An 11,562-nucleotide genomic window follows, 5' to 3' on the forward strand; every position below is an offset into this window, starting at 1 on the left:
GATAGTTTTACAGCCTTATGATTTATTGATGTGTTTTGAAGCTTCATCTACAGATGACAGAGATTTTTAGCATTACATGTGAGGCTGTATATTATAAACACAAAGTAATGGAAACCTTATTTTGTCATATAATATATTATAACAGATTTCTGTATGTTTTTTGAAATTCATGGATGTATTTACATCTTCTCAGTAAAAGATGTTTGAGAGAAATTATCTTAATCAAAGACTGCAGAAGAAAAACAATCCTAGCTTCTGCAGTGTGTGTTTATACTGTAATCAGTCTATAGCATCATTTGGCCTTTTGTCTCGCCGTAGCAGCCATAAGGTGTAGCCACAGGTGTAATTAGTAACACTGATTGCTGCTGCATTTCATTAAAGTGTGAGTTTCAGAGCCCTGATTGTGCGTCCTGCCTCATTGGACAGTAAAGCAGAACCCGTGCAAATGTTATTAGTTCCACCTGTGACTTTCCTGCACTAAGGGATGATAATGTTTCTGAAATACTATGCAGAATTGCAAGTGTGTTGTACTGACATTATTATGTTTTAAAAAATTATTACATAGGACCATAATTCTACTTAATTTGCCATTAAGGGTTTCTCTTCTTTGCTTTAATGCTGATATCGATCTTGTGTCAACAGCACAAAGCCTTAGGAGGAGCTTTTATCCTTATACACCAAACAGCAGGTACAAATATACATCAAAAATAATAGCCAGCATTTTAAGCTATGCACAAAATGACACTGTAGAAGATTTAAGAAGATAATGCTGCACCCATGTAACCGTAGTGTTGTGAAATATGTCAATAAGCTGAGCATTGTGGTATTTACTCAACAAACTTCTAAAGGCCAGCTCAGCCCTGGGGGTGGAGCTGGATAATATTCATGCAGATAATGCTGTCAAAAGTCCTCTCTATGATGGACAAAATCTCCCACCCTTTATACAGTGTTCTGGCTACACAGATATGCACATTCTGACTAATAATGACTGAAGGCTATGTCCAGTAGTATTTCCCCTCACTATTTTTTAATTAAAGTTGTTTTTAATTATTTTTAAAAACATTTAAAATATAAAACCTCGAGTTTAAGTTCTCTACGGTCAGACATTTGGGTTGCCTGAAAAGCGAATGCGAGTAGTTTGACACTTACGGGACGCCGTATTATAGAATCCGGAAGCGCAGCAGTTGTCATCTAAACAATCAACATGTAAGCAACGTTTTCTGACAGAGACACTATTAACAGTTAGTTATTACAGTGTTAATGCATGTAAAGGCCGTTAATTATTACTTTGACTGTTGAAGTAAGCGCATTATAACGTGAACTAGGTAGTAAGCTTAACCGTGAACGGAGTCAGCAGACAGTGCTATGTGAGTTAGCAAACTTTCCGGTTATGGTGCCACATCGTCACTCAGTAGAAGCAGGGCCACAGTCGATAATTTGTTGTACTTTAGTGATACTTCAGTTTATGAATTTTTACGGATATATTGAATGTTTTGCTGGTAAATTGCGATAATGTACAACGTACAGTGTTCTTTTATTAAGACAGTTAAGATAATCAAATCGTAAACAACGATAAAAGCATGAAGTTTCTTTACTAAATTCAGGAAAGTATTGTTTCAAGCTAACGTTATGCTAATACTGTTTACTGATGCTTTTGGCCGTTCATGGTAATGAATAGATGCTAGAAGGAATTCTGATTCTAAAGAAATGGATAAGACTTTAAACATGAAGTTTATGTTGTGTTTTTGACCAAAACTGTGTACAAGTTTGGATTACATTACAAAAACCACATGATTGAGTAATAGTGCTTTCTAATTCTTCACAGGGGTTGATTTTAAAGCATGACATCAAGAGGCGAGGTCCTCCCTTTACAAGTCTGGAGAAGGTGACCAGAGGAAATTGACTGACTGAAGCTTCATCTACATTGTAAACTTTTACATTATGTCAGCCATGGAACGAGAGGAGGAGGAAGAGAAGCTGACTGTCAATGAACCTAAGGAGGTGGATGTATTTACATCACTGCGTTGCCTGGGTTACCTGTCCAGCGTCAACCTCCTTGTAGCGGTATGCGTTGGCATGTACGTGCGCTGGGAGGTGACGAGTGAGCCCATGATTCTGGTAATCTTCATCCTGGGCCTCTTCGTCCTGGGGATTGCCAGTATCCTCCATTACTATTTTGCCATGGAGAAAGCCAGCCTGAGCTTATTCCATTTGTGGTTTGGTTTTCTGCTCGCCCTTCTGTGCTTCCTTAACAGCCCTGCCTTGGACTCAAATGTCAAAGAGCTGGCCGCAAACTACCTCCTCTTAGCCAGTGTGATCATGAAAGCAGTATGGGCTGTCACTGAGCGGCTATGCAGCTCCATCCATTACAAACCCACCTTGCTGACATCTGCTGAGTTTTTGGAGCTCCTTGGATTTGGCATTGCCAGCACTACAATGCTTCTTTCCAAGTCAGTGGCCATAATGGGTCTAGTTGTGGCCCTGGGGGCTCTCATTGTGGACTTGAGGATGAAATCCCTCCTAGCGTTGCCAAACCTGGTCAGTTTTGCCTTGGTTACGTCTCTTGTTTTTTTCCAGGCCTTGGGCATCACAGCCAACCCTTATGCCTTAGGATGCTACCTGGGTCGGCTGCTCTGTGAGCCTGTGTTGGATGTGTACTTCAGTGGGCTGGGGCCCAGCGAGCGCTGGATGCCAGTGCTCTCCCTGGGGAGGGTGTGGAGGCGGCTGTCCCTGTTTCCTCTGAGTCTGACCGAGGTGGCCTTTTTTGTCCTGGCTGCCTTAAAGGTACTTTTGCACACATTGCAAAGATAGCCAAACCAATTATTTCTAGAAATATTTGTTAAAATGTAAACACCTGTCCTGTCTTTACATAGCTTGGCCATTTGGAGCTGTGGTACCTGGTGATTCCGGGCTTCTGTGTATTTGGCCTTTTCTGGTCCATCTGCCACATCATTTTGCTGATCACAATCTGGGGCTTCCACACCAAGCTTAGTGAGTGTCAGAAGGCCTGGCGGGCCCAGCGGTCTAGTACGCGGAGTCTGGACCAAGTCATGGCCTCAAGAGGCATCCGACACTTCTGCCTCATTTCAGAACGACTGGCGTTCTTCAGTCTGCTGTCAACAGTCATACTGGGAGCTGTTTCCTGGCAGGTAAATAAATACAAATAGTGACTTTTCAAACAGTATTCATATTCATGTCATATAGGGATATTACTTAAGCCTCTGGGCTGCATTCAGCAGGTCAAGACCTTTGTTGTGCACCATAGATTATGCCTGGAGTCCCATTTAGTTGTTTCATGACAAGACTTCTATAAACACATCATACGCATTCATATTATAAACTGTGTAGTGAGATGCTAGTGGCAGTGTGTAGTTAGTGTTTGCTCCCCCAAAAAGAGGCCCTTCTCTTCTCATGCGGAACCAATTTAATTAGCACTTTAATATCCCTATCTACTTGCATAAAGAGCAGCAATAACATATTTAGCCTTATTAGACGTTTACCTTGTAAGAGTCTCCTGGGCTTGAGTCCTAATTTGGAGGTTGCACATTGTTGATGTCAGTTGCAAATATGCCTGAGAAAGTGGGAAGTGTTTTTGTGTCCGCATATGTGGAGTTTAGCTTTTGTGTGTGGTTTTAAAGCTTTGTTTTTTAACTCCACGTGTTGTTGAAATTCAGCAATATGTGGTCACCCAGTTTTAAATTCCCATAATTCTAATGCATGCACACACACAAACAACAGCAGCGTTAGTGTAAACGAATGCAGTCTCAGCATTAGGAATGTTGATTCAACTCTATGCAGATGTCTATAGTTTGTAGTGTATACGCTGCTAGAACTTGTGTGGACCCAAAATATTTGCTTACATATAGATATTATAATTTTGAGTTTGTATGTATTATATCTACTTTAAAGTCAGTGTGGAAATGCATTTGAGAGTATGCATTGAAGCTGAATATTGCTTTTGGGAATTTATATGTGAGTAACTTCCCTATTCAGAAGTCGGTTTTTGATGCCTTACTGTTACTGCTCATGAGCAACCCCCCTACTCCCACAGCTTTGGGCTGACTAATGCAAATCAATTCTTAACCTCTGTGAGCCACTACTGGATCCAATATATTGTCAAAAAAAACAACCTTCAATAAATGAGTGGAACATGAGCAAATGTATTCTGCAATAATGATCAGATGTATTAAAGGTTGTTTTTTCAGTGTAACATTACAGTAGTTGCATTTATTTATCTGTGGCTGGTTGACATTTAGGTATAAGAACTTGGGTGAATGTTAAGATGACAAAGTTACTGAAAGGAACAGGCCAGCACACTGCACACCGTAATTATTGTTTTGGATTGATTCTTTGTGATGTATGTTTAGTCTGCTGCCTTACACAACATTATGTTTCCATTTAGTTGTGTCCTGTCATGTTTTGTCCTGCGATAATAGCACAGTGTCAGTCCCATATTATGTAAGTGTCTTGCTGAGTGTCAACACCAATTAAGTGAGTCTGATTACAGCTGTGCAAGCTGTAAGCAGTGAGTGAAACTGACTGTGATTCTTTGTTTCTTCTTAGCCTTCCAACGGTCTTTTCCTCAGCGCCCTGCTGGTGGTGCTGCCTTTGGAGTCTCTGGCCCACGGCTTGTTCCATGAGCTGGGCAGCTGCCTGGGGGGCACCTGTGTCGGCTACGCCCTGGTCATCCCTACTTCTTACTGCAGGTATTGGGAAGACAGGGAGATACATAGAGATTGCAAACAACTGATTACAACAGATTATGTTTTTTGATTACTCAAATAATGCGATTTAACTTTATTTCTTACCTTCACAGAGCATATTTCTCTTCAAATGAGCAGCGTTCAAAGACATTGAACAAAAACCTCATCAATAACTGCTTTCTAAATATGTTCCTATCAGTCATTGTTAATGTCAGATATTAATCTCTAATCCCTACAGATATCCAGTATGCAGCACAAAATGCAGCATTAACACATCTAAACAGTTGCAGGGCCACATATCAAAGCCATTCTTGGCATCACAGGGGCTCGTAAACATGATCCGTCTTTCGAACTCTCTCCTCAGTTAACACAAACCAACTGGATAAATAGGCCAATAACTATGCATAAACATTCTGCTAATGATTTGGTCCTTAAGGGATCATTCCAGCTCTCCCTCCGCAGCATACTAAGTTGTTCAGCTGGAAGAGTTAGCTGCTGCTGATGCCTCTCCATGTGCCCTCCAAGTTGACCAAGCGTTTTTTTTTCAATACCCTCGTTTTGAAGATGCCGGCACATCTTCTCTCTTCCTAAACAGCACATAGTGATCAGTTTTACATCAGTGTTTCCACATTCACAAGCCCCTCAGCTGACTTTTAGACTGCCATATTGAACCTTTTAGCTTCAGAGTGGATGCCAGCTGTACACATGTTTAACTCTCCAGGTTATTTTTGGATGCAGGCCATTGTCCTGTTGGAGCTGTGGATGTTCTGTATGCAAGGCTGTATGTGTAGAATCCATAGGGAGGTCTGAGAGCATGATGAGAATGCATTGTATAATCGGCTGTTTGATGGCTACAGATCATGTTTTCACAATGGCAAGATCCCCTCTGGGAGATTAGAGAGATAGAGGTGAGAAGGGGAGGCACGCAGGGTAAAACGGTGGGAGCGAAACAACAGGCAGAAGACACAAGGGGATGACTGAGGTTGTAAACATTGAGGGTAAAAGCGAAAAGGGACAGACGGAGCAAAAGGAAGGGAGGAATAGTGACAGAGAGATGGGAGGGGAGGGGTGGAGCCCTGAGAGAGCTGTGGAGAAAAGGACAGGATTTTTTTTAAGGATGAAAGAGAGAGTGTCACAGGGGAAGATGTGGTCGGAATCTCAAACTACAAGTCTCCCACCCCCCACTCCCACCCGCCCAGGTGCCATGAGATCTGAGCAGATTAGATGGGTTTATAGCGAGCACAGGTTGCCGCATGTCATTTCCACTTTAGAATATCTTTCTTTATCACAAATTCTTATATGAAATCTGATAATGTCAAAATTAGTCGAGAGATAAAAGCTTTTATATGTCTGCAAGCTGCAAAAAAACGCACCTATGTTTGATGAACATTCCCCTTTCTCTGTAAGGGTGAGGTCAAAGTTCAGATGTGTATAGGCTGGTGCATGCACACGTGTATGAGAGCGAAATATGCTTTTGCCATCCGGTTGGTCATGAATAATATAAAGATAAAAAGAATTTGCATGTCTGCATTGAAATGCTGACAGTCTTGTCTTGCTCTCTGTGTGTTTGTGTCCCCTCTGTGTTATCATTCACACGTCATTCTTTGTGCCTCACACACACTTTAACCTCAGTTTTCACCCTCAGTTCCACCTGCACCACCTTCTTCTAACCTTTATTCTTTATTTTTCTCTGCACTTTTTTGGCAGTTAAGCATATATATAAGGTACATCATTCAGCAATCACGTACATTTTCTTCAGGAAATGCTGTTTCTAGTTTTTGATTTATTCCCGTCCCTGAGGTTCATTTGATCCCCCCACTTCTGACTTTTTCCATCTTCTTTTTTCCCGTTTCCTTTCTGTCTCCTTCTCTATGGTGACGGAGACAGCTACTCCACCCTGGCATGTCAGTCTACCTAACTTATAACTCAAAGAAAGAAAAACACATTCATCTCTTGTTTGCTTATGCCGCACGTTCCTTTTCACCGCTGTATCTGACATCCTAAACACCTACCTTGAGACCTCACTCTGAGCAGATAAAGAAAAAAACAATATACATATTTGCCTCTCACGTCTTTGTTCTTTCCAGCGTCGGTGGCCAGCCTACTCTCTTACCACCTGAGCTGGTGCAGCAGTTAAATCTGCGCTCCACAGGCATGCTGAACAACATGCAGCGTCTCTTCTCACACCACATGATCCAGACGTTCGGCTGCGACTACTCTACAAGTGGGGTCACTCTAGAGGCGTTACAGATGAAGCTACGCAACTTTCTGGAGCTCAGGACGGCGGACGGGCCTCGTCATGACACCTATCTGATTTTCTACAGCGGGCACACACACAAAGGCACTGGGGCCTGGGCTCTAGCCGGTAAGAGACTATTATCCCTTTATCTGTTATGTTTTTGCTTCTGGCTTTGTTTTATATCTAACTCTCTCCTACAGAAAACACTGCAACATCCAAATTTGCAGTCCAGGTATCACCATATATACTACATTTGTTTAACTAGGGCAGGGCAACTTCCTGGTTTTCAGCTTGGATGCGGGGGGTGACTGCTGCTTTGTTTTAGGAAATCATCAATGGTCACGAGATGTGCTGTCAGCTGTAAAGGCTCACTGACAACGTAACATATTTTTTCAAGCAGTGCTGTACCAGATGCAGTTGTTCACAGTGGTTGAATAGCAGCTTGAAGAAATATTATAATGGTGTAAGTTAAGATTAAGAAACCTTTATTAGTCCCACAATGGGGAAATTGCATTAAGTGAGGACAAAAACATAACGCAGTAAAAGGGTAGTACAGTACAACTTTTGCGGCTCAAAAGATAATCATTTTTAATAGGTTTGTCTGTATTTACAAAAAATTTACATATGTGCACTAATCTAAGCCTAACAGGGTGTTAGTTAGGTGTCTGATTACAGCTAGATTAGCATGATACCCAGCTTGTATAGGGTGACCAATTCAGCTGTATTGGAGTAGATGTAAAACATGTTTCAGACAGAAGGTGAAAGAGGTGTTTTTTTTAAGCTTACAAACTTGGTAGACAGTAAAAAACAGTATTACAAACTTGTAAACTAGTATAATATGGCCTCTCTGTAGCATTCTGACTTATTTATGAATGAATTTTGACATAATTCAGTGAAGGAGAATCAACATTTTTCTAAAACAAGAATGTGAATTTTCCTCCTTCAGTCTTCACAAATGCATCATCATTTGGATATCACCTTGATTTCGTCAAAAGGGGCTCACAGTTGTCACTTCACAAAATTGCTGAAGATTTGAATGAGAGTTAAAATACAGCTCAACACAAAAGTAGAATTGACTGCAGTGCTATTGTGTTGCGATAGCTCTGGGTAGATACGGCGTTCTGACTGCAAACTCATTTGCCTTACACTCTGATTTCCATTCCTTTCATTTCCCCATTTTCTCAATCAATCAGACTGATTCGCACAGATCAGACAGGCAAGAAAAAGAAAGAAAAAACAAAACAAAAAGGTGAAAAAAAAAATCCCTGTGAAAGGCTTGACGCAGAAGTTCTGTTCCAGTAGAGAAAATTGTGTGAAAGTTGCAGACGGTCTGCTGTGACACGAGCATTCCGTCGACAGAAATGAGAATCGCAGCAGGTTAACACCGTGTCAGCTCCGGCTCTTCTGTTCAGAGATTACTTGACGTATTATCTCTGTGTGCTGCTGCAAACTAGAAAAAAATCCCTACTGAAAAGATAATCACTTCCTCAAGTCACCGTCCTGAAGGGTTGTTTTCAGTCGCCGTTCAGTGGATAATTTCACACACACATTTTTGAAACAGTGAGGTTGGCTTGGCAGAAATTCAAATTGGGGATAGCTACTGATTTCAAGTCTTTCTAATCCCTCCTGCTATTAAGACTTTGTGCAGCAGTGTTGTCCGGTGCTAAATTATACAGCGATACATAAAAGAAGTAGTTTATCTCCCACTCTGTTGATCACAGTGTCTCCACGTCGGCTGGATGAAACCCAATTTCCTACTCAAATATATAATCAGCCCTGCTGTGGAAGCCATTTTTCTCCACAGCTCTCATTTATTTAGCACCTCCCTAAAATATATGATGATTTTGAATTTTTTTTTGTACTTTGGTGTCAGAGTTTGTGTGACAGTAGTTGTGATGACAGCAGTCAGACAGGAAAGCTGCTCCTCCAAGTGACAGTTGGCAGGTTTGATCCCTTGAAAGCCTCTCTGTCCATCAAATTGTCCTTGAGCATCTCACCAGCCACTAGTGACTTTATAACCACAGCTGTAGAGCTCTGTCAGACAGCTTGATAACGCACATTGGTTTTTAATTATCGCTATCTAAACCCCCTCTGCTGCAGGAGGTGACAGTCTCCACCTGGCCCAGTTGTTGGAGTTGTGGAAGGAGAAGAACGCCGGTCACAGTTCCCGCCTCATCATTGTCCTGGACACCGAGAACTCCCTCCCTTGGGCCAAGGAGATACGCAGGGTGGAGGGCGTCTACATCGCCGTGCAAGGAGCAGAGCTCCTGTCCACCCGGGTGGACCCAGAGGTTGGAGAAACCCCTTTACTCGGGGACTTCACCTCTGAATGGGTCGAGTTCAACTGTAACCCAGCCAGTGACACCCAGTGGTCCGAAAAGGGAAGGACCATGACGGCCATCTATGGCGTGTCCAAATGCTGGAGTGACTACACTCTTCACCTTCCAACGGGAAGTGATGTAGCCAAGCATTGGAAGACCCACTTTCCTAAAGCTACGTATCCCATGGTGCACCTGTCCAACTGGTGCTGTGGCCTTAACCTGTTCTGGTTCTGTAGCATGTGCCTCCGCTGCTTCAGGAGGTGTAAGCTAGCTTGGTTTCCACCGGCTGTGTTGGACACTGGGCAGGGCATTAAAATGGTACACTCATAGTTTTGGTCGAATCAGCTACAGCTATATTAAAAAATAAAATAAAAAATACTGTGCACAAACATGCATGTGTATAACAATACAACTTTAATTTGGCATTACCGGTAAATGCATTTTTGCATGATGACGCAAGACATTGTGCTGATAAAATCAGAGAAGAACAATGGCTCAATATTTGAGAACCAAAAATGACATTTAAATTAGTAATTGAAGGGAATTCAGCAGGATAAATCTCTGTATACATAGATTAAACATTTTATCATACATAGGGACAAGGTGTTATACACTTTTCAATACATTTTTAATGTTTCCTACCGTATTGTTTCCAGTTATGGATAGCAAAAATTATTTCAAATATTGTGTATTTGGATTTTCCTTTGTTACACTGTGCTATTTTATCTACAACAGTGCCTTAAAGGGAGAGTAGAGTTTCTTTTAAAGTGAGGTACTTAAAGGTGTATTAGCTGCAGTAGATGACAGTCAGCACACCCACAGTTTGGAGAAGCAGACCTGTGTGGAAGCAAAGCAGTAAACCGATGTGAACAGGGTCAGCAGCAAAAAATGTATTTCAGACTCCTGAAAAAAAAATAAATATAAGATGATTGCATGCTGTATTTAGAATATTATCACCACTTAACAGCCTTTTCTGATGAGAAACTGAAGCTGTTATATCACCTTCTTCAAAGCCACCAGACTCCATTAAGAGAAAAATGAAATTTCACTTCACTGAATATGGTCATTGTAGGTGCACCACTGTCTGACTTTGGTTACTTTACCACATTAATTTTAGTCAAAATAAAAGGTGAAACACAAGCAACAAAAGAATCACACAATAACACAAAATCTGATTATTTTTAGCAGCAATAGACGGCAACTCCTGTGTGCCGCAAGGCAAAATTACTGCTTCTGTTCAATGGAGCCTGGCTGCATGTCAGCTTAAGGTTAAGCTGTGATAATATTCTAAATATAGCATACATATATTGATTATTTTTTTTAGAAAGCTAAATTATGTTTTGATGTTCATTGGTCTGACTACACAAAAACTCACATCAAGTAAACCCAACACTCCCTTTAAAGATGGACTTTGGATCATCTTTAATGTGGATGCCTATGTATCTACTGTACATATATTGCATTTTTGTGTTTTTGCCTTGCCTCATTATTTATCTTCAGAGGACTTACCTTGAGACCCTTATCGAGTTAGGTGCGAGCGATGGGAGACTCCTCCCCTCAGGATGGACAAGGTGACTGTTGTTGGGGTTGAACTCAGTGACCCCTCTGCGTTTGGGAGGGTCTTAACCACAAGGCCAACCTGCCAATCTCATGGTCAGATTCAAATACCGTATATATATATTATATATGCACATATTTCAGCACTGAATAAAAAAGGAATGTGCATTGGCTGTAAGATGGAAAATCAACACAGTGACCACACCTTTGTTTACACACATGAATTCCAACAAATCATCAAGAAGCTCTCGATGCTTTGCACTGGACTCAAGAACCCTTTCTCTGTTTGTGTTTTATTTTGGTGATTGCTGCCTTTAAGAGGGTGTTGCACCCCGATGTTTCCTAAGAGGTCAAGATGCATTATTGTTAAGACTCCACATGTGCCTCACTTCTCTTAAAATGTCAGAATTAAACTTGGGAAATAAACTGATAAAACCATCTCGCCTGATGTAGTGGGTAGAGAGGGATAAAAGTTTGATTTGCATGCAAATCATAACAGAGAAATTGATGGGGATTAAAAAAAGAAGCGATGGCGCTATCAAACCAGGCTCATTTAACATGCTGGCTGAACTGACACTGTGTAAATACAGACTGCAGTGTGGAAGAGCATCGCCTGGCAAATATTAGCATTATGAGCAGAGGAAAAATGAGAAACGGGTAAAATGAAACAACATGACACACTGTCTCGAAGGGATTTTCTCACTGAGCTTTCACCTCAATCAGCCCCCCAGTTCCTGCCTGT

The 11,562-nt window shown here is 41.4% G+C and overlaps 1 protein-coding gene across 3 annotated transcripts; it reads left to right on the top strand.

The window, feature by feature from the left end:
• The first annotated feature begins 1,072 nt into the window (after positions 1-1,072).
• tmem168a (transmembrane protein 168a) lies at positions 1,073-11,258 on the top strand. Of its 3 annotated transcripts, none has more exons than XM_028399867.1 (6): positions 1,073-1,206; positions 1,826-2,784; positions 2,874-3,149; positions 4,564-4,706; positions 6,791-7,068; positions 9,043-11,258. In XM_028399867.1, the coding sequence occupies exons 2-6, from the start codon at positions 1,942-1,944 to the stop codon at positions 9,591-9,593; spliced, it is 2,091 nt and encodes a 696-aa protein (XP_028255668.1). In that variant the 5' UTR covers positions 1,073-1,206; positions 1,826-1,941; the 3' UTR covers positions 9,594-11,258. The 3 variants fall into 3 exon arrangements, with proteins under 3 accessions (XP_028255668.1, XP_028255669.1, XP_028255670.1); XM_028399868.1 differs by lacking the exon at positions 1,073-1,206 and adding an exon at positions 1,220-1,367; XM_028399869.1 differs by lacking the exon at positions 1,073-1,206 and adding an exon at positions 1,393-1,499.
• Positions 11,259-11,562: the final 304 nt, after the last annotated feature.

The sequence above is a fragment of the Parambassis ranga genome, chromosome 2 (assembly GCF_900634625.1).
Source record: "Parambassis ranga chromosome 2, fParRan2.1, whole genome shotgun sequence".
Taxonomy (NCBI): Eukaryota; Metazoa; Chordata; class Actinopteri; family Ambassidae; genus Parambassis; species Parambassis ranga.